Source organism: Polypterus senegalus, chromosome 2 (genome assembly GCF_016835505.1).
Source record: "Polypterus senegalus isolate Bchr_013 chromosome 2, ASM1683550v1, whole genome shotgun sequence".
Classification (NCBI taxonomy): Eukaryota; Metazoa; Chordata; class Cladistia; order Polypteriformes; family Polypteridae; genus Polypterus; species Polypterus senegalus.
The window spans coordinates 260,950,466-260,974,827 of NC_053155.1; the positions used below are offsets into that span (position 1 = coordinate 260,950,466).

The 24,362-nt window shown below is 37.3% G+C and overlaps 1 protein-coding gene across 2 annotated transcripts in view; it reads right to left on the reverse strand.

The window, feature by feature from the left end:
* The window catches only part of micu2 (mitochondrial calcium uptake 2), a 255,931-nt gene that overhangs the window by 153,362 nt on the left and 78,207 nt on the right, over positions 1 to 24,362 (reverse strand). For both annotated transcript variants that reach the window (XM_039745443.1, XM_039745442.1), the window contains exon 2: positions 8,582 to 8,711. In XM_039745443.1, the coding sequence (XP_039601377.1) occupies positions 8,582 to 8,711 (130 nt within the window). The remainder of the gene's footprint in view (positions 1 to 8,581; positions 8,712 to 24,362) is intronic.

Sequence of the window (24,362 nt, forward strand, 5' to 3'; positions counted from 1 at the left end):
ATATATATATATACACAGTTATATATATATATACACATATACACACATACATATATATACATACTGTATATATACACACACACACATATATACATACTGTATATACACATATACAGATCTACATATATACTGTATATACACATATATATACAAATCTACATATATATATATATCCACATATATATATATATTAGGGGTGGGACTCGATTAAAAAAATTAATCCAATTAATTAGAGGATTAATCGTATGTAATCGCACACGTAAATTTGCCCCAAATCGCAAATGTTTTTTTTTTTTTAATTTAAAACGGTTTTAGTGGGCGACAGAATCAAATAATAGACATGGACATGAATATTGTAAACTGAAGCTGTTTTAATTTCTGAAAAAAAGCTTTAAACTGCATTTGAATTCAAAACAGAAACAAAAATATCATCCCTGGTTAAAATTGGGCAGACTTAAAAATAAAGTGGTAGTTTAAGTACTTTAAGTACATTTTCAGAATAGTATTGTCTTTAAATAATAATAACCAAAATTTCAACATAAAGTGCAGTTTTCTTCTTAAAAAAATAAGTCAGAAACATAAAAGGTAATTTGACCAGCTTACTCTTTAAACTCTGAGTAACATTAGCCAAAATTATTTTGTACATTAGGCTAAAACAGTGTGATCATTGAACATTTTGTAATTAGATGTATTTAGAATTACTAACGGTCACGGAAGTCCAATGATCCCCAGTAAGAGCCACAAAGTCCGCTTTCTGTAATGCATCTAATTTTGCTTGCTTTTCAGTGTGCACAAAACCATGCTTTTATCAAGGCTTCGCTCGGGAAGTCGAAATGATCAGTCGTAGGAACGCGCTTTATTCCGACTCTAACATTTTTGTAGCTGTGATGTGTGCATCAGTGTAATGGATGTACCAGGAAATCATGCATTGACAAAAGTTCCCGTTTGCTTGGAATTGAAAGTGTGATTAAATGCGTTATTTTTTTAACGCGTTATGGAGGACATGCATCGAAGCTTCTCAGCTGTGCTTGTGCTAATAAAGGGAAACATTTTAAAAATAACGTAACATGATTCTGCGTTAACCTAATATTTTTCATACGTCCCAAACCAAGGAGATCTAAGGTAAAATGAATCGGATAGCGCGCGTACATACTCAGTGCATCCCCTCTCGGGAATCGAACCTCGAATGTCCACATTAGAGGCGAAGACTCTACAATTGAGCCACAGCGTGTGGCTTGTCTATGCGAGTATGTACTGTAGATCGGGATTTATATATACATTTAAATATATACCCGCGTATCGCAGTGGAGAAGTAGAAGTTATGAAAAAGAAAAGGGAACATTTTAAAATAACGTAACATGACTGTCAATATACAGTATTTGTTTTGTGAGTGTTACTGAGTGTTGCTGTCATCAAGGATTTGATTATCATTATTTCTTTCAATCAGGTTTGTATTTGTAGGATGTGTTGTGTTCAAGTTACATTCCGTGTTTGTCAATCGTTGTAAAGATGACAGGTTTCATTCATCGATTAGTTTCTTACTGCATCAATAAACAGCTCGTCTTCTTCTTTATCTGAGACCTGACACACTGCATGCACGGGTTTTTTTTTTACACTGTCTTCCTTTAGCGGGACATTGACTTTTTCCACCGTGTGCTTTGTTTCCACAGTAGCAGCATTTATGAATATGCTGTATGTATCAGACGCTTCATATTTTTGCTGCCTTTTCAATTGTGTAATTCGGTTTTGTTCAGCTCTTTGGAACTGTTGCCTTTTATCTGTGCACTGCGTCAGTTCACGTGAGCCGCTCGGTGTATATGCAGCGAAGTTCCCCAGTTGTGCTGGTGCCATCTCGTGCTATGTCCATGGCTGTATTTAATGTTACCTTAGTCCTGGCACTTAAAACTTTCTCTCGCAGTTTCACTGAGTTTGTGTCAAACACCACCCTGACCATCTCATCTTCCTCTCCATAAGCACAGTCCTTAACCCGTGAATATTTAGTGGGAGTTTGCTATTGGATTGCCGCTGACGGACGGCCTTATATGGGCAGGCACTAAATTACAAACGCCAGCGGCAGCTTGTCTATGAACTTAATTTAAAGTGTAGGTTTACATCGTGCTTTGTTTCAGTAGCAGAACTCATCAATATAGTTGTATATGTCACTCGCTCGCTTCTTATTGTTTCGCTGCCTTCTCAATTATATAATGCATGTTTTCTTCAGCGCTTTTTGGAGGTCTTCCTGATTTTCTACGTACTGCGTGATTACGTGGGAGGCGTGATGATGTCACACGAAACTCCGCCCCCACGGCGTTCAAGCTCATCTCCATTACAGTAAATGGAGAAAAACAGCTTCCAGTTATGACCATTACGCGTAGAATTTCGATATAAAACCTGCCCAACTTTTGTAAGGAAGCTGTAAGGAATGAACCTGCCAAATTTCAGCCTTCCACCCACACGGGAAGTTGGAGAATTAGTGATGAGTGAGTGAGTGAGTGAGTGAGTGAGTGAGTGAGTGAGTGAGTGAGTGAGTGAGGGCATTGCCTTTTATTATTATAGATTATTGAAATAAATTTGGACATTATCTCACTGACATTGAATTCTTGTTTACAGACATTTAGCAATGACTGATGAGTGTTAATATAATGAACTATGTTTGCTCAGTTTGTTCAGGGGTAGTGATTTGAGTACAGACTGACTGTGACTTGGCAAGGTCTTTCAAGCAAGCCCTTGGCTTATTTATATTATTTGTGCATTCCTTTCAAAGGCAGCTATCTGTTTCAATGCACCATACCCATGAATCCTAACAAAAGTGCAACTCTTGGTAATTGCTAAAGTATTCTGAAGTGTATGTCTTTCAGGGGAAGTGACTCAGTGGTAGCGATAGGCCCTTAGCTTCAGTTAAGGTATTCTAGTTTTGTATTTTATCTGTAATTCAGCCAAGGTAGTGACAGACCCTTTGCCACTGTTGTGTATAAGATATGAGTGATGAATAAATACACATGGGCTGTCGATGCAGTACTACAGGAAGAACAAGTTGTTTTTTGTTGGAACTGTTGCTGCACAAAACAGAACTTCATTCTCAGAAATATCATCAAACAGTGTTTTGAACATCAAAGACCACTACACTTGAAATTAATCAACTTCTAGAAGGCGTTTGAGAACATTCACAGATGATCCTTCTGGAACATCACCTGGCCTTACAGCATTCCCTAGAGCTATGCCAACATCTTCAGAAGCCTGTATGCACGCTCCTGCTGCTGTGTTAAGACAAAAACAGGAAGAACAGAGTTTTTCCATCTCATCACTGGTGTGTGACAAGAGTGCATTACGTCCCCTCTTCTCTTCTTGTTAGTGGTTGAATTTGTTCTCAAGGAAACAAGTGTGTCCGGCCTAGATATACCATGGAAAGAGCAGACAAGGCTGATGAACATGGACTTTGCCGATGATATTGTCCTATTGACCAAGACTGATGAAGCACTACATAGGCATTCATTAGATTTAGAACTGAATGCTAAGAAAATTGGATTGAGAATCAGTACAAAGAAGACAAAAACAATTAAAGTGGACAGCAATGACAATCAAACCACAATGGGCTTTCAGACAAACCAGATAGAAATTGAAACATTGGACCACAGAACTGATAAGAAGCTGAATGCATTCCACCAAAGATGCCTGAGGCAGATCTTAAAGATATTAAAGAAGTTGGTGCAGAGTGGTAAATGAGGCTGGCTGGACAGATCCTGCTTCTCTTGGAATACTAGCATTCAAAGAGCCATGAAATGGATTCCTTTCGAAAGGAAACAGAAAGCTCATGTGGCATAGAACATTCCACGATGACTTGAAACAAATCAATATCGCCTAGCAAGACGACGAAGATGGCACCAACTTGCTGCCCAATAAGCCCAAAGACACAGGAGGACATAAGTCTAAATATGTAAAAGATCAGTAACACTAACCTTCCAAAATAAACTGCAGGAATGGCCGACAGTGCAAGAGGGGATTTTACAAAAGCTAATACAATTTTCTTGGATATACAACATACTCAGAAGATTACAAGTCTTGCATATTATAGCATAATTATGAGGCCACACATTCAATACACTTTTTGATTTTGGCTAACATATACAGATAAGGCATAACAGCACTAGAGATCTTCCAGACATATTCTAGGACTGTGAGGTAAGAGCTATAAGGGAAGATCAAAACACTTGAATAATTTTAGCTGAAATAAACTGAGACATAATGTAAGCACTTTTAAGTAAGAAACTAGGAAGAAAAGTAGACACTACTTTGAAATCAGTTCTTCATCAAGGACTCGAGTACAGACGTAAGGATGCTAAGAGCAAGTTTCACACAAATGTTATGAAATCCTTCTTCACACAGAAAATAATGAAATAAATGGAACACGTTATAAGGTAGTCTGTTTGAAATCTGAACACAATATTTCACATAATAAATATTGAATGACCTGATCAAGTCAAAGCCTGTCCTTTCATATTTAAAATAATATAAATACAATAAGGAGCCTAACATTCTCAAAAAATTTGGACATCAATATTTTTTATTTTAAAAAAAGTACTGATTAAATGCTACTGAAGAGTAAAACAAAGAAAAATACAACATTACAAACAACTCACTAGAAAAGAAAATGTGTTCTTGCAGTACATAAGCCTTTAAGTAAACACTCACTTGTTGTTAATCCACTGGAACAACTGGTATCTTGAAGTACTGGCCAAGAGTGCAGTGAAGGCAATGCATCATATAACTTGCAACATATTTTGCCACTATTATAAGCAATTTACAACAATATTTTTGGCCTCCCAATGAGCCTAAAGCTAGTTTTCAACATTAAACTTGGAAATATGATAGGAATTCAGATTTGGAAGAAATCTTAAATAGAATATACTCCAAAATCTTGTTTTGTGCTGAAGATTGGGCCAAAATAGAAGGAAACAAGTAATCCCGGAATAATTCCAGATAAAGACATTAAATGCCACTTTGTCCAAAACTAGAGTAAATGTATAAATAAAAACAGATGGTAAATTTACTTTTAGACATGTCCAATCCAATCCACATTCAAAATATATTTTTTTAATTACAAGAGAGGACTAACTAAATTCAACATGTGTGGTTTGTAACTATAATATTACAAACCACAGAAAGACCAGCATGAGACTTAAACTTCTTATTTCTTTTTTGGTGATTGACAGAAAGCATTTATAAATTATCTGGAGTAAGGCTATATTTGTGTTTCTCTACAAAAATAAAAGAAGATAAAAGTTAAATTCATACTAAAAAGTAAAATAGATGTAACACACATCTGTACTCCCCAGAGCTAACCACAGCTGTTCAATGTCATCATAATGTTGAAATGACAGATACATAAATGCGTCTGCACAGGTTCTGATATGGGTTTACATTTTGACTGCATAATGTGTGCTATATTGGCATTTGATACTACTGTTCTTTACAGGAATAAACTTAAAGTGTTATTATCCACTGCTAGAAATACTATCTCTATCTTGAATTCTGCACCAAATAAAGAATTTTTTATATGTTACACACCCCATGTAGTCAGTAGTAGAGTGCACATAAATTTTTTTTTTAAGTTTTCATGTAAAAAGTAAATGACAGATTCAGATTGAAAGGGACCCAATGGTGACCAGCAAACAATGCAATAAAAATATCCATAGAAAAAACAAAAAAAAATTCTCATGCAACTCATGTTCCATAATCTACATGTTCATTATCCATTCATATGGACAAAAACATAAGAACATGATCAATTTGACAAACGAGAGGAGACGATTCAGTCCATCAAGCTCATGTGATGATGCATGTATTTTTCAATAAAATGTTATTAATTAATTCTTTCTTCCAGAAAACTCACCATACAAGATAAAAAGGAAAAATGCATTCCCATAGCTCTTTGCATTTAAAGACAGGATTCTTGACCAATGAATTAAGACGAAAGGCGGATTTTCAATTCAAAAGCACAGAATTATGCATTTCTTGAGAGTATAGTTTATTCAATCTGAATCTTTGCCATGTATTTTTTTCATGAAAATATGACATTAAACATTTTTCTTGGACACCACTAAAAATTCAATGGGGTAATTAAATTATAAAAACAAATATTATTTTTGGGTTGAGTGATAGTTTAGGGGAGAACTTTTCTCTCAGCTATTTCACTTTCTTATAAGCAATCTTTTTGGGATTTTATGTGCTTTTTTTGCCCTTTTCTCCTCAAATATCTTAGTGATATCAGGCAAAACAACTTCCCCTAACTGTACTCACTCCAATTAATTTCTTAAAGATTTACTCTTATGAAAATGTTTACAAATAAAATTCTATTCTTTGATGTTTGTAATTCTGTATAAAGAATGTTTCTTGCAGTATATCCTACGCCTCATTTTCTTTATGAGCCCATAGTCATAATCCTAAAAGTAGCAGATCATAACCTATAGGAATCCAAGAATAAAGATCAAGAGACACTCAACACAGTGGTGATTATGCAATCTGACAATGAGTATATATTACTTTAAAATTCTCCATATCTTGGTATTAAAATATACTCTTTTTTTTAAAGGGTCAAGCTTTAAAGAGAATTGAAACCTTATTTATTTGGGGTTCTGTCAATAATTTGCACTAAATTGAATTTTCCTATTTTGGTAATTAAAAAAAAGTAAATAGTTGTTTACATTAGAGTGTACTTAAGAAAAGGTAGGATCTAAAGTGCAGCTAATATACATCATGATACATATTATAATTGTCACAATTAATATTGCCTTGCATGTAAGGCCCTATAATTCGGTAATGTAGCCCGCCCTTATGTGATCATGCAAATGACCAAAAAATTACAAACCTCAACATTTAGCTATCTAGTATTCATTTTGTCACGTAGAAGGCGTTGTACAAGCAAATTTTAACGGCGATTAGATTATGCATGATAGACAAAAGTTATGTACGGTGTCTTGTCTTAACATTTCAGTAGACATTCAATATACTCACATCAAGCTAATTAAATAAAATTGACATTCATCTTTCTCATTCATACTGCTAAAAGGGCCTCTGCTTTTCTACAATCCTAAAATTTATTTAAGTAAGATTAGTAAATCGATCAGTCACTGACTGAAAAACAGGACTTGTCATCAATTTCTGGAAAGTGAAGGGTGATCGCCTGGACTGCAGCAACTACAGGGGGAAAACACTGCTCTTGGTGCCAGGTAAGGTCTTTGCTAAGGTCATCCTCAATAGGATCTATGATCAGTTGCTGACCTACCAGTAACTGGAGCACTGACTGCATCAATGCACTGAAGGTTCTCAATTTTCATAAAGCGTTCAACTCAGTTGATCGAGCTGCCCTGTGAGACATTCCAAGACTTCACAGAATCCCCTCAGAGTTGCTGGATATCAGGTCTGGCCTGTACACTGCTACTGTGAGTGCTGTGCAGAGTGGAGGAAGAACCTCTGCGTTTTTCCCTGTTGATGCTGGGATTTGTCAGGGGTGTGTTCTTGCTCCTACTCTGTTCAATGCATGTATTGACTGGGTGTTGGCAAGGCCATATGGTCCAGCAGCTGTGGGGCATCTGTTGGTGAAGAAAGATTCACTGATGCTGACTTTGCCGACAATGCTGTGATCTTCATTGAATCAATGGAGGCTCTGATCGAGGCTCTCAAGATACTGAGTGAGGAGTCTGAGTGCCTGGGCTTGAGAGTGTCCTGGATAAAAATCAAGATCCAGGCCTTTATTAACCTCTTAGGCACAGCCATCAGCAGTGTGTCTGTCTGCAGAGAGAGAGTCAACCTCATTGAGAGGTTTACTTACCTTGGCAGTGGCATTCACATTTCTGGTGACTCTTCCTATGAAGTCAGTAGACGATTGGGAGAGCACGGGAGGATCATGAGGTCGCTGGAAAGGGGATGTGTGGCGTTCCCGATATCTTTGCAAAAGGATGAAGGTCCAAGTCTTTAGAGTCCTGGTGCTTCCTGTCTTGCTATATGGTTGTGAGACATGGACACTATCCAGTGACCTGAGACGAAGGCTGGATTGTTTCAGTACTGTGTCTTTTTGGAGAATCCTTTGGTACCGCTGGTTTAACTTTGTGCCGAATGAGTGGTTGCTCACGGAGTCCCGAAGGAGGCACATTACCTGCATTGTGAGGGAGTGTCAGTCATGGCACTACGACCTCTGTTTGGGGCAGCTGCTCATGATTTACCTAAAGAGAACAAGCTAATTCTTTCCAGGTTGAAAGGATTACGACGTCAAATTTAAAGGAGTCAATTCTCATCCCAATTCTGCTACAAAATGTTCTGGTGTACAAGCTAGTACTGCCTGGAAGACAGCATCATCTGCCAAAATCAGAAATACAGTCCTTATGTTGCCCAAATTGGTTATATTCTAATGTGGTGCTTTATTTGTTTGAATAAAGAAAATAACACTGCAGAATAATAATTTCTGTATACTGAAGAAGCATTATGAAACATAAGAAAGGCTCAAAAATGTAATTAAACAGAAACTTAAATTCACCAGTAAGATCCATAGTTCCATAAAATATTAAGTCAAGGCAACATAACTTACGATCTACACTTTCAAGCATGATGGAGAAAAGAAAGTCCCTTGGTGTCATATATGCTTCTCCATTATATTCCATGGATGCAAACTGCTGGAACCGCAGCTTTCTTGGTGAGACAATTTCTGCTCCAAAGCTCTGTAACAAAATCATAAGGTACAATTAATACATTTTACACTGATAATTTATAAACAATAATATTTTGAATATTTGTGTGTCTTTAAGCAAACTGCTTAAATTGTCTGATCTAATTAATATTTTAACTTTCATTAGCTGACAATATTTCTACCTGCACAACCATAGTGAATGTGCAAATTATGGTCACTCAAGGACCCTGTTGGTTTTTCTTTATGTATCAGTGATGATGTATTGCACTAGTAATTAAACTCAGCAAAGACCAAATTGTGACAAGAAAAAATAAATAACCCAAAAAAATAAGTAGTACATGGTTAGAGCCCTGGCAAAACAATGCAGAAATATTTAAAATAGACCATCAACTATGCGACTAATATTGATGGTAATTTGCTAAACCAGTTAAACATGCTAGTGCTTTTTGGCTTATTTGGTTTGAAATATCGCTTTACTTTCAAATTACTGCTAAGGATAAACAAAAACATGCACAGAATTGACTCTTGATTGAGTTATACATACATAGTGGTACCTCGGTATACGTCCGCTTTGGAATAAGTCCAACTTGGTATGCGTCCTGTTTATACGCGAAAATTTTTGCTTGGTATAAGACCTTTGTTTGGAATACGACTTGCGTGCTACCCTTGTTTACCACTCGAGACAAAGCGACGACGGCCCACAAGCGTCAGTGTGCCAGTTGCTAGCATTCAGTGAACAACCCCCGCTATAACTCTCTGTGAATTTTCACGTGTGGTATAGCGGGTCCACAGCTCCTCTCAAAGGCCAGTTTTAAAATAAATAATCACAGCGTTTGCGGCCTGGTGAGGGGGCGTGGTGGCTCTGCAAGTGGACAGTATTGGGCTGAAGCGGTTCTCAGGGCGATTCGCAATGTGGGCGTTTCTCACCTAAGTGCACAGGTGACAGACCATCCACATTCATGATTGTTCCTGGGGCTGCTGATTTCAGCTGCCATGCCCTCTTGATAAACAGAAGCGCGAATCAGCTAGAAAGAAAGAAAGAAAGAAAGAAAGAAAGAAAGAAAGAAAGAAAGAAAGAAAGAAAGAAAGAAAGAACACACAAGAGGTTGCAGGAGAAAGGAGGAAGCAGGAGTGAGAGAGAGAGAGGGAGAGACAAAGAGAGAGAGAGAGAGCGCGCGTGAGCGCAGTGGCAGGCTCGCGTTACAGCTGAACATGGAGCCTGGGTATTGGGCCGACACCTGGGGAATAGTAGTAGTGGTCACTCCTGCTGAGTGATCATGGAGCGGGATTGACCGGAAGGAGGTCACTGTGGATCCCAATTCGCTGTCAGGAGGAGCCTACCAGAGCCATGGATCGGAGAGGTGAACTGAACAGCTGAAGTAGGCAGAGTGAAGGTCAGCTGCAAGTAGGGCAACTCCCCTGTTGAGAACCCCAGAGGGGGGAAGCAGGGGGGCCGCCAGGTAAAAAGGCACCGGGCTTCTTGTTGTGTTTGTTTGTTTTTTTTTAAAGAATGCTTCCTGCTGTATTTTAACCTCGTTTTTAAGAAGACCTTTTTCTATTGTTTTAACCTCCATGTTTCACTTCTGATTTTATTGATTTATTTATTGGAACTTTGGACACTGCACTTTAATTTGAAGACCTTGTTTTGTTGATTGTTTTAATAAAAGCACTTTGAACTTTTTCACCATTCCCATGCTTTGTTGTGCCTCACTGCTAAGCTCATCGGTAAAATTACAGATGGTGTAGGGTTCAAGGGCTCCCGGACAGCAGATGGGAGCATAGAGCAAACCCGCATCGTCACAACGTGATTTTGTGTTTTTTCACGTAAATTTGAATTAATTGTTGAAAAGTATGAATGTGACATGCGTATCCGGGACATAGCTGCTGTACACCACTGTGTATATATATATATATATATATATATATATATATATATATATTGTGACGCTTGGGTCACAGATTTGCACAGAGACACAGGAGGTTGTAGAAACAAGAAGGATTTTTATTCAAACACTGCAAACACATGAGCTTAAACGTGCTCCATGACAAGTCAGTGATGACAGTTCTGCTAGGAGCAGAGAGAGAGATAAAAGCAAACAATCAATTCCAAATCGGCGGAGTACCGCGCAAGGCTTATATTACGCGTTATAGTGCAAGGATAAGGAGCAATGTGAGGGTAGTCAGTGTTTCAGGCTTTGTGGTTTTCCCAGGGGCGTTTGTCTCTATTTGGGGTGCGATCAGCCCTCCAGCTCACAATATATATACAGTATGCATATCTATACTAATAAAAGGCAAAGCCCTTACTGACTGACTGACTCACTCACTCACTGACTGACTCATCACTAATTCTCCAACTTCCCGTGTAGGTAGAAGGCTGAAATTTGGCAGGCTCATTCCTTACAGCTTACTTACAAAAGTTAGGCAGGTTTCATTTCGAAATTCTACGCGTAACGGTCATAACTGGAACCTACTTATGTACATATATGCCAGCCATAGCCTGCAGCTCGGTCGCCGTGAGAGGCGGAGTTGGGTCCCTCATCGTCACGCCTCCCACGTAACTGAGTGCCTGCCCATATAAGGCCGTCCGTCAGCGGCAATCCAATAGAAACACTGCCGCTAAATATTTACGGGTGAAGGACTGTGCTTATGCAGACGAAGATGAGATGGTCAGGGTGGTGTTTGGCACAAACTCAGCGAAACTGCGAGACAAACTTTTAAGTGCCAGGTCTTAGCTAACATTAAATACAGCCGTGGACATCGCACGACATGGCACCAGCACAGCTGGGATCCTTCGATGCATGTACACCGAGCGGCTCACGTGAACTGACGCAGTGCACAGACAAAAAGCAACTGTTCCCAAGAGTGCTGAAAAAAAACCGAATTACACAATTGAGAAGGCAGCAAAAACATATGATGCGTCTGACACATACAAGCATATTCATAAGTGCAACTACTGCGGAAACAAAGCACACGGTGGAAAAAGTCAATGTCCCGCTAAAGGAAGACCGTGTAAAAGCTGCGATCTACATACTCTCAAATAGACAAACTACACGCCGTAGCGCAATGGAAGAGGCTTTGCCTATAGCGCCAAGGTTCGATTCCCGAGAGGGGGTGCACTGAGTATGTACGCCTGATCACCCCCAAATTAGGGCGAAACACGTGTCGCGTACTCTTTGCATTATTTCACAGTAAAACTATTTCAATATATATACACACACACACATATATATATATATCAGCGCTTCCCGATTCATTTTACCCTCGCATCCCCTTGGTTTGAGACGTATGAAAAAATATGCGGTTAACGCAGAAAGACAGGTCACCAATTGAAGCTTTATGAATAATGGATACTTTATTCGCTATCAATGATTGTTTTGGTAAAGCAATACTCAGTGTAATCATTAGATGAACGGTAAAAAAGTAAGAGCGAGGGGAGGGTGACTTATTGAGGCACGCAGGCGAATCCACAATAGCACGTGGGCTCGATGTGATGTGCGCGTCAACTCGATCTAAATTGCCCGATCACATTCGAAAAGATATATATTTTCAAGTTCTATTTAGTCCATATGTGTCAAACTCAAGGCCCACGGGCCACATCCGGCCCGACGTGTAATTATATCCGGCCCGCGAGATCATTTTATATATTACTGTTATTAATGGCCCGGGGATATGAAGCACTGGTAACACAATAAACTACAGATCCCATAATGCAGCGCTTCAGCTGCCTTGCCGAACACTTACTGCGTTAATCAAGTCTAGCTTATGATGCTGCAAGTGATTGCAAAGCTAGCCCACACGATGCCGAAGAGAAAAGTTGATTCTGAAAATAGAGCCTTTAAAAAACGATGGGAGACTGAGTATAAGTTTACTGACATTACCGGTAAACCCGTGTGTCTCATTTGTGGAGTTAATGTGGCTGTAATTACAGAATTTAATCTAAGACGGCACTATGAGACAAAACATCAGGGTAACCTGAAAGACCTGAATGCAATCCAGAAGATACAGAAAGCAGAAGAGTTAAAGAAGAACCTGACACTTCAGCAGATGTTTTTACCGTGCAAAATCACAAAGTGATTTCAAGTGAAGCTGCTTTTATGGGAGACACAAATGCACCAGTGCAACTTGCCCCACTTTCCCTGTTGCCAAGTAATGTTGAACCAAGTCGGCACAACGGTGTTCCCAAATACGCACTTTGCTGATAAACTTTGGTGATCCTGAAGAACAAAAAAAGAATTTTGAGTTGTTTCGCAACCCATTTGCCGTCGATTTGGAAACTGCACCTGTGCAGATTCAGATGGAGGTGATTGAGCTGCAGTGCAATGGCACACTGAAGGCAAAGTACGATACTGCAAGGCCCGCACAGTTTATTCACTCCATTCCCGCAGAAATGCTCCAGCTCCGTCTACATGCGGCTCGAACCTTGTGCATGTTTGGTACCACATATCTGTGTGAAAAGCTCTTCTCAGTCATAAAGACTAACAAAACAGCACACAGGAGTCACCTAACTGATGAGCACCTGCAGTCCATCCTGAGAATCTCCACAACACAGAACCTCACACCAAGCATAAACGAACTTGTTGCCAAAAAAAGATGCCAGGCGTCCAGCTCTGATAAAATGACATATGAGCAAAGACAACTGAATGATTTGATTTGTTATTGCTGAAAAGAACACATTTTATTTATATTTCCAGGTTTTGTTATGCAGCATGTTCATATTTGAATTTGTATAATTTTGACAGGATATATTTTTATGGAGAGCAAAATCTTTTGGGATATTTAAAATTTAAGTTTATTTTTTATATAAAATTACATAAGAGTAAAGAAATTTGAATGTTTGTTCTTTTAACATTTACTTTATTTCTAACTTGTATAATTTAGACAGGATATAAGGAGAGCAAAATATAAGTTATTTAAGGTTTTAGTTGATTTATTCCGGAATAATATTCTGTTGACTAAATAAAAATTCCTTCTATTTAAAATTTAAATAGAACTTGAACAGAAACGATAGTTCATAATATCCACGAAGACTTGTAAGAGCGGAGTCATCCGTTTTAACAAGCATGTTGCACTGATTAGCCTGCCCATTTAATTATTTAGGAATGGATAAATAAAGATTTTGTACAGCAAAATCTTTTGGGATTTTTCTTTTCATGGATTCTACCCCAGTTTAGTTGCTTTATATAAAGACTATATATAGTCTATATATATATATAATGTCTGTGTGTGTATATGAATATATGTAGATATGTATGTCTATATATATATGTAGATGTATGTGTATATATGTATGTATTGTCACACACGTGCGCATGGGAGGCAGCTAAAGGGCTTGAGTGAAGGCAGTTCAGAGGCATGCCGGGGTGTGGCAGAGTGCACTGACTCTTTTCTCCCTTGCCTGTAGACCATCCCCTAGGATTTCACCTGGCTCTCCTGACATCACTTCCGGACTGAGAACTGGAAGTCAGCCACACCAGCTCCAGTCCCTCTGATGTCACGTCCGGCTATGAACCAATGGTGGAAGACCACGTGCCAGATCCATATGGCCTCACTTCCTGTCTCCCCCTTTAAAACCTGCCCCTTTTCCTTTGTTTCCTCAGTCTTGTTCTGGACTCAGTTGAATGCACTTCAGTGCTGATTATTTGATAAAAACAACCTTTTGCAGCTAGGATACATTATACGGTGGCTGCCCCAACCCTTTTCTGTCCATGTCTCGTTCTTGCACCCCAGTGTATATATATATATATATATATATATATATATATATATATATGTATATATGTGTGTGTATATATATGTTTATATGTATATATGTATGGATATGTATGTGTATGTGTATGTATATATATATATATATATATATATATATATATATATATATATAGGCAGAAACACTCATAACAGTGACAAAACAATTACATTGACAATCATGTTATGTTATTTTCAAAATGTTTCCTTTTCTTTTCATTACTTCTTTAACACACTACTTCTCTGGTATTTTGGTAGTATATAGATAGATATATATATATATATATATATATATATATATATATATATATATATGTATATACACTCACCTAAAGGATTATTAAGAACACCTGTTCAATTTCTCATTAATGCAATTACCTAATCAACCAATCACATGGCAGTTGCTTCAATGTATTTAGGGGTGTGGTCCTGGTCAAGACAATCTCCTGAACTCCAAACTGAATGTCAGAATGGGAAAGAAAGGTGATTTAAGCAATTTTGAGCGTGGCATGGTTGTTGGTGCCAGACGGGCCGGTCTGAGTATTTCACAATCTGCTCAGTTACTGGGATTTTCATGCACAACCATTTCTAGGGTTTACAAAGAATGGTGTGAAAAGGGAAAAACATCCAGTATGCGGCAGTTCTGTGGGTGAAAATGCCTTGTTGATGCTAGAGGTCAGAGGAGAATGGGCCGACTGATTCAAGCCGATAGAAGAGCAACTTTGACTGAAATAACCACTCGTTACAACCGAGGTATGCAGCAAAGCATTTGTGAAGCCACAACACGCACAACCTTGAGGCGGATGGGCTACAACAGCAGAAGACCCCACCGGGCACCACTCATCTCCACTACAAATAGGAAAAAGAGGCTACAATTTGCACAAGCTCACCAAAATTGGACAGTTGAAGACTGGAAAAATGTTGCCTGGTCTGATGAGTCTCAATTTCTGTTGAGACATTCAAATGGTAGAGTCAGAATTTGGCATAAACAGAATGAGAACATGGATCCATCATGCCTTGTTACCACTGTGCAGGCTGGTGGTGGTGGTGTAATGGTGTGGGGGATGTTTTCTTGGCACACTTTAGGCCCCTTAGTGCCAATTGGACATCGTTTAAATGCCACGGGCTACCTGAGCATTGTTTCTGACCATGTCCATCCCTTCATGACCATCATGTACCCATCCTCTGATGGCTACTTCCAGCAGGATAATGCACCATGTCACAAAGCTCGAATCATTTCAAATTGGTTTCTTGAACATGACAATGAGTTCACTGTACTAAAATGGCCCCACAGTCACCAGATCTCAACCCAATAGAGCATCTTTGGGATGTGGTGGAACGGGAGCTTCGTGCCCTGGATGTGCATCCCACAAATCTCCATCAACTGCAAGATGCTATCCTATCAATATGGGCCAACATTTCTAAAGAATGCTTTCAGCACCTTGTTGAATCAATGCCACGTAGAATTAAGGCAGTTCTGAAGGCTGAAAGGGGGTCAAACACCGTATTAGTATGGTGTTCCTAATAATCCTTTAGGTGAGTGTGTGTGTATATATATATATATATATATATATATATATATATATATATATATATATATATATCAAATTAAGTTCAAAAGTCTCCTTATTAGCTTTCTGCTACATTTATAATGGATAACAAAATTCTGTTCTAAATTTCAAAGGTGTGAATAGCTTATTATATTATTTATTTATTTATTATATTTATAGCTCCTTTATTGCAGATATTAACTATTTTACAAATTTCCAGCTACAAATTAATTTGTGAAAGAAAATAAATCCTTTAGTTAAGTGTTAGTTAACTTAGTTAAAAGGACCGTATATTTTACTATGATTTATCAGCAAAATGATCAGATAGGGATCCCTAATTAGTCTCATCCTCTGGAATGAGGCTGGAGGGTCTTCTGCAATGTGGTACATAAAACATCTTTACTATTCAAGAGTAATTAAAGTTTTGTTTCAGTGTAGGTGCCATGCTAGATTCCAGTTAATCTATTCCAAAGCAGGTCTACCCAGATTGCGTTAATGACCCTGGGAAAGTCTTAAATGCTCTGCTGGGCCAGGGGCTTATTGACAGCAGGGGGTCTGAGCTATGCGAGAAATAGGCAGTGAGATAGGAGAACTGTACCACTTACAAAGTGGGCAAGTGAGAGAGGTACCCCTCTGGTTCAAACACCTGTGAAGAGAATTTCTCTTAGGGTGTCCTGTGATGGACTAGTGCCCTCTCTTTAGTTAGTTTTCACTATGTGCCCAATGCTGCCAGGATGAACACTGGCTTCTTTATTAAACAAACAGGTTAGAAAATGTAATATTTGAATGGATGGCTGGATGAATGAATGTATTCAACAAACTATTAGAGGTACAAATGCCTAAGGTTTTCCCAGCTGATAATCTATGCTGTTTATTTTAAACAGCCTTTTGTCCTCATCCTTGTCAGTACTAATGTCTTGTTATCTGTTGTATTTGATACAATGCAATACTTTCCAGGTCGTTAAACTGTTACCTCCCATACAATTAACTGCCTGACCTTTGACCAACTCTGCATTATACAAGTAACCAAAGTACCAGTCTGTAGGCAACAGTGATTTAATTTTACAGTCTACTTATGCCTATGGATGGGTATTGGCACTGATGTCCTAATTTAATTCAATTTCAATTCACAATGCCCTGATTCGATTTGGTATCAATTTTATCTTAACTGAATTAGCATGCACTGATACATTTGAAGTGGTGTTTTTTTTTTTTTATATAAAGATTACTTAAACATGCATTGAGAACATTAATATAATGTGACACATTTCAGTAACACTTTTTTGAAGGGTATCTATATAATGACTTCATAAAAAATATGCATAAGCATGGAATGATATTTAAGAAAAAATATTTGATTAGTAATGAACTGCTAACATCAATATTTGGAAGATATGGAACAAAATATCACTTGTGACACCCCGGGTAAGGACCCAGTTGTACCCCGACTTGGAGTGTCAGTAGACGAGACCGAGCAACCAAGGGATGGAGTAAGAGAGATTCAGACTAAAAAAAATATTCATAAATCAGGAATCTGTTTTATTCCAGCAATGTCCATACTATCTTACAAAAAAAAGTCTTGCAAAAAAAAATTTACAAAGTCCAATGAAGAGACACTTCCCAAAAAAAAATTCAGTGCAGGTGTTATAATATTTACAGTGGTTTCCAAATCAAAAGTGAAGAAAAGAACAAAACAGAAAAAAACCTCTTCTACCTTCTTCATCCAGCTATAAAATGGATCACAAAGGACAGGCTGAAAAAAAATAATCAAAACAATATCAATAAACTAAGCACTTACTATATACACAAAGAACAGTATGTATCTCCACTACTCAATTAAATATATCAGCAGCACAGATCTTCACGACAGCTTGAAGACCTGGTCAAAAGATGACCTCTGGCTCCACATTCAGCCTCTGTTAAGTAAGTACCATTTTACTTTCTCTGGCTTTCCACATCTATACTTTGCCACACGTGTGAATTCCCTTTTTTGCCGGCTACTTTACAACAAAGCTTTCAATACTTCAGACCAGTTCCTCTGATTTTAAATATACCATTTTCGCCCTCTCTCCTCCAGCAGTTATGGAAAGGTACCTCCGCACTTGGCCGTCAGAAACCATGAGCACTCTCAAAAAACAGCCTTAGACACGTGCCTCGGCATCAGCAAGTTTGAGCTCCACGGCTTCCTCTTGGAGCACTTGCAGGCCTCCAGGCAACCCTTTGAACATCCCGGCACACAAACTGCCGCTAAAACTTTGTACCGCTGCCGTTGTAATCTGTGCTAAAACAGGTAAATGAAAACTTTATTCTTTTACATTTTTCTTTCCAAATGTCCGTGATCAGCCGATCGGCTACCTCTTTATTTGCATTATTTACGGCCTCTGAACTTGGCTTATCACATCATTCTTTTAAAACACATTTTTTACAACACTGCACTCATTCAGACTTTAACCACAATTTAACTAACATATGTATCACCACATCAGACTCCACACATATGGGGGGGGCTCCTTGTTTTAATAAAGTGCAAAGGCATCTACTTTATAAAACATTTATAATATTATTATTAGCAAGTTGGTATAGAATTATCAAACACTGCTTCTTAAATAATAAAATAATAGGTTATTCAATAACTTATGTGTGTTATGAATCTCCATGTAGACACCCTTCAACTAAACAGTTAACCAAATTTATTCCCCTAACAGAAAACTTGAATTAGTCAACATTAAAAATACAGCGGGAAGACTAGGGTCTTTCAATAATTCTACATGTTACATATATCTTCAGTTGCTCACGCATAGCAGTCATGTTAATCAGTTTTCGAAAATGTGTCTTCACACTTCCTCCTTAGACAAAAAGGAAGCGATTTAAAATGAGGATCTAGAGCTGATGCTTGTTGACAGCAGCATTGGAAGAATGGAACATAAAAGAAAAAAAAACCTGTCCATCATAACTGACAACGCTATTAATATGCTCTACTGACCTGAGGGACATGGAGATGCTTTGCTTAAGATCTTCATAAACTCTCGATACAATAACATCACTTGTTTGCTTTCTGTGTGGTATAGCATAATGCAGTTCCAAGACCTGTATCATTTGTAAAATCCCTAGTTTTCAATAACTGTGTTGGGTCTCATATCTTAACAGGTAAAAACTGATATAGATTCTGTTATTTTCTGGGCATGAGGCAAATGAAAAGGAATCTTGGAGCTACCCGCCATGTTCAGTGTATATTATTTAGACTTGTTATCAACTGAGATTACGTTTTTGGGTGAAGTTAGGATAAATTATTTCTCAAATTTGTTGCATAACTTCTGAGCTGCACAGCTTAAATATGACTTTGCTTATATCCAGTTGTTCTTTACTGAAGCAACATTTGAATCTATAGATCATTTTATGCAGTTCTACCTGCAGCCGGACCCTTCTCATTTTATGCAAAGCAGTAAAGTGCTTTTTCCATAGAATGTCAATGTCAATGTTAAATTTATTTATATAGCACATTTAAAACAACATAGGAATGCTGTGGCCAAAGTGCTTTACAATAATAGAATAAAATAAAAACATACAATTAACATGAATAACATAAATAGAACTAAAATAAAAGAACATAAATAAAGTAAATAATAAATAGAAGTAATGTTACATAATCACAATGAGGAAACCATAAGTATTACTGAAGGTCACAGAATGCAAGTGAAGTCACGGAATGCAAGTGAAGAATGCCTTAACAGGCATATTAGTGACATCTGCTGGATTGGATGCTAAAAACAAAGATAAGCAAATATCTACATATTGTAATTGAGCAGGATAGAGGATCACAAGATTGAGCATGAGACTGAAGAATTGATATCGAATCATTCAAATAAAAAATAACGACTACTCAGAAAAATCAATATTTTTACCCAGGCCTATTTACTTCTGATTTTTTTTACTTGGAATCATTAAATAAATATGTATGTATGTATGAATTTATTTATTGCTATTTGTCTACTTAGTAATTTGTAAATGTAAAAAGTAAATTCTTTGGTCTTCTAAACCCCAGTGTGCATGTATGGTTTAATTGAAAACACTAAAGAGCAGCTCAAAAAAAAAAAAAAGAAAAAGAAAAAACCAGGGGCCTCATGTATAACATCATGCATTGAATTCACACTAAAACATGGCATATGCACATTTCTGTTTTTGTTCGTACGCACCAAAAAAATCCAGACGCATAAATCTGTGCATATGCCAACTTCCACACACTTCCACTACATAAATCCCGGCCAGCGTGAAATATAATGCACGTGCATGCGCCTGCTGCCTCCACTCCGACTCCTCCCAGAATCACGCCTCTTTGAATATGCAAATCAATATAAATAAAATAGCCCCTTAAGTTCAGTGTTGTGTTAAAAAGGCAATGGCCAAAGCACAGGGAAAATGTGTAGAAATTACGTATATATTAAACAAAGAGGAAAATTGTAGAGGTACAAAATAAGCAATAGCTGGATCAAATATTTTAAATATTAAAATGTTTGCTTCAGTTTAAAAGTTTAAAGTCTAAATACAGTAATCCCTCGCTATATCGCGCTTCGACTTTCGCGGCTTCACTCTATTGCGGATTTTATATGTAAGCATATCTAAATATATAACGTGGATTTTTCGCTGCTTCGCGGGTTCTGCGGACAATGGGTCTTTTTACTTCCTGTACACGCTTCCTCAGTTGGTTTGCCCAGTTGATTTCCTACAAGGGACGCTATTGGCAGATGGCTGAGAAGCTAACCAATCAGAGCACGCAGTTAAGTTCCTGTGTGGTGAATGGCTCAGCGACGGAGCGCTGAATTCGATTCTGCGGCGTTAACCAGGAAGTCTTGTCTCGCTCATTCAGCATCAACGTGTTTCGCTGTGTAAAGAGTTAACTTTTGTGCTCTTTTGTGTTTATCTTTGTGCATAGTCAAGCCCTTCATTATGGCTCCAAAATGATCTGCTCCTGCTACTGCTTCAGGGGCTGTGCCCAAGCATCAACAGAAGATGTTAATTATTGTCGAAAAGGTAAACGTTTTGGATATGTTGAAGGAAGGGAAAAGCTACACCGCTACCATTACGGCATCAATGAGGCTACGATTCTTTTTATTTAAAAAGTAGGAAAGGAATATAAGATCTACGGTCACAGTGTCCTTTTAAACAGAGTGCAAAACGAGTTGTAAGTGGATATAATAAGGCAGTAGTCTGGATGGAATTTGCTTTAGGGACTTGGATTGAAGTCTGCCGGAAGAAGAAGAACGGCAGTGATATACACTTGCCTGAAGAGGCTCCTTTAGAAGAGCTGTAACACCCTCCTTTGTGGTGCAGTAAAACTAAACTCATCGTTATCGGACAAGTCATCGTATTATTGTTGGTGAGTAACTATAATTAATTTTCTACTTACAGTACTTAGTACATGTATGTATGTTTAGTGTCACTGTACACACATTTACTGTATACAATTTTTCTTGCATTGTACGTATTTATTGCTGACGGCCTGTCTATTGTAATGGCTGTAACATATGTGATATTGGAGACACTCGATATCTTTAAAATAATATTTAGGTTTTAATGTATATAAACAGTGTGTTTACATACATAATTTCAATAAATCTTACCTAATATCTAAGAGAATACAAAGGGTTTATGCTGTATAACTGTGCGGGGAATATTTATAAACAGTGTGGGAGAGTTTATAAGGGCTTAAAATATATAAAAATAACCATACAAACATATGGTTTCTACTTTGTGGATTTTCACCTATGCGGGGGGGGGAGGTCTGGAACGCAACCCCCGCGATCGAGGAGGGATTACAGTACACTTGATTGTAATAGAAATTTGTTATTTTTCACCCTCCATAGAGGACTAGAGCACTAGGAAAGGACCAAAAATATCACCGACCTTGAAATAATCTAAAACGATACCTGTCAGGCTTATGTTTGAAATTTATCATTTTTAACCTTCTGTGAGTGGTTCTTAAAGGAGAAAATCAAATATGAAAAGTTTTATTATATAAACGATCTGGAACTTTGAAACAGCATAAAACAACACTCCATATGCCTATTTTACTGACCTCTATTTATGAAAAGGAGTAACTTTGACCTATCGTACCCCATTAGAGGATTGAAAAAAAATCAGGTTGGTTGGGCAAAAAGCTCTACATCATGTATTACTAAATATCAAGATGAGTCAAACAGTATATATGTTATTGGTGTTTTCTCGTACTGGCAAGTCAAAAGGCACCTGACAAAAAAAAAAAAAGTGAAGTAATTTCAAATCATTCTAAAGTAATTCTTATGAACACCACATTGCTTTACACAAAGAATATGTGAGACCATCTACCTGTCATTTAGTAGTATATTAACTATACACACATGTAGAAACAAAACAGAACATATATATTTGACCGTAAGTATCTCTAATAGAGTAAAAATAACTTTCAACACTTTAAAAGCATGAAAATCATTAAAACCATTCTTTTATATAAATCAATTCAGTTTCTCCCACTCTACCACCTCAATGAAATAGTAAAATTACATATTAATCTACTACTGCGATGACAAATCACTGCTTCTGAAAGAATGGTTTCCTAATTTCTAGGGTGTAACATTCTACAAAGCGATGGTAATAATTTAATTTCATAAACACCTCAATAAAAAAATAAATAAATAAATAATATATATACATATACACACACACTCTTATTTATTCACATAAACAAGATGATATTTCATGTGAGGTCCATGTATACAACATGAAATTTACTTAATGCCAGAACTTGTATACATTTACTTGTTCGGCAACAAAAACAAAAGCTGTCAGATATCTGACATACTGATGCTGGCCAGAAAATGTGTATATTAAACAGAAGATTTCAGCGAGGTGTATGTAAGCCACCATTTAGTGGTGGGATGTCAAGGGGTGAAAGACAAGGAGAGATAATGCCCCTGGTATCAAGTATCGGTGATATATTTACTGTGAACTGACCACACAGTCACTCCAGCACTGAACAAAGGTGAAGATATTTCTCCCACACATGATAAATAATAAAAAAAGTCTCTAGCAATAACCCTATCCAGAAGATCAAGGAAAACAACATGTCACTGTAAAGCTTAAAAGCACTTCTGCTAATAGAAGACAGATAATGGTGTCTGGACAGAAGCAAATAGATCCTAGAGTAAGGAGTGAAACTATACTATACTATAAAATTATAAAAAACCTTCCTCAACATATCTTTTTGTCATTAGTATTACCCAAGATTTTGCTTCAACTTAATCTCACTTTATCATATGTACTATAACATATACAGCCATTTATTCTAAACATTAACAAACAGTTCTAAAACAAAACCGAACAAAATCAATAATTAACATAACATTCTCAAACCTACTTAATCAAGATCAGGGTCACTGTGCAAAATCAATAATTCTACTTTCTAAAACCTAGGTGTGTAAACACTGTTAATTTCTCAGGCACCTTAATCCATAAGGATGGAAAAAAGAAAAGGAATGACTGCTTTATATATTCAGACAGATCTATCTACATGATGGCATTACTGTATTTAAATAAATGTCAGGACAACAATTGAAGCAAAAGCATAAAATCAAGCTATTCATCTTGCTAAAACCTCCATCTAAGTAAAAAGTACATATCTGTAGAAGTAAAATATGAACTTTTTACATTTAGATCACAGAGGTACAGCAACTTTTGCTGTACTACAGTTTTCAATAGCTGCCAGTGACCACGTTTGATCAGACTTGAAACAGGTGATGAGAGATATATGTGAAGCCTCCCTAGAGAGAAATCATTACCCCTATCATTGAAGAACGCGACCTGCTGTCAACAAGAGATCCTGAATGTTGTATGTGCCAGGGAGTGACTGGGACTTAAACATATTTTAAGACCTGTTTTACTTAGAATAATCTATTTTAAATTTATTTTGCACTTTACAACTAGAGAAGACAAGTAAGGAATGAAGAACACCTTTTATAGGTAACTCATGAAGCTTTTGCTGATTAAGGGTGTATGAAGTCAAAATTGCCTTTATTTACTTTGCTTCAGAGCACATCTTAAAATTAATAAAAAAAATACACTACACATAAAGATACTAAACTTAAACATCAAGCTTAAAGTTTATGGCTCAATTTTTTATTTTTGCATATTCATGTAATTTTTATTAAAATGAAGGGTAGTTTTCCATGCAGTGTTTACAAAAGTGACTAACTAGTCTTTTGATGGTTTATAAAACGTTATATATATATATAGATACATACACACAGCATTTGCAATTAGTATGTACCACAAAATGGCCTACCTCATTAAAAACAGAGATGACAAAGTGCTCACCATATACTAAGCCTCTGCTTCCAACAGACCATCTCAAACAA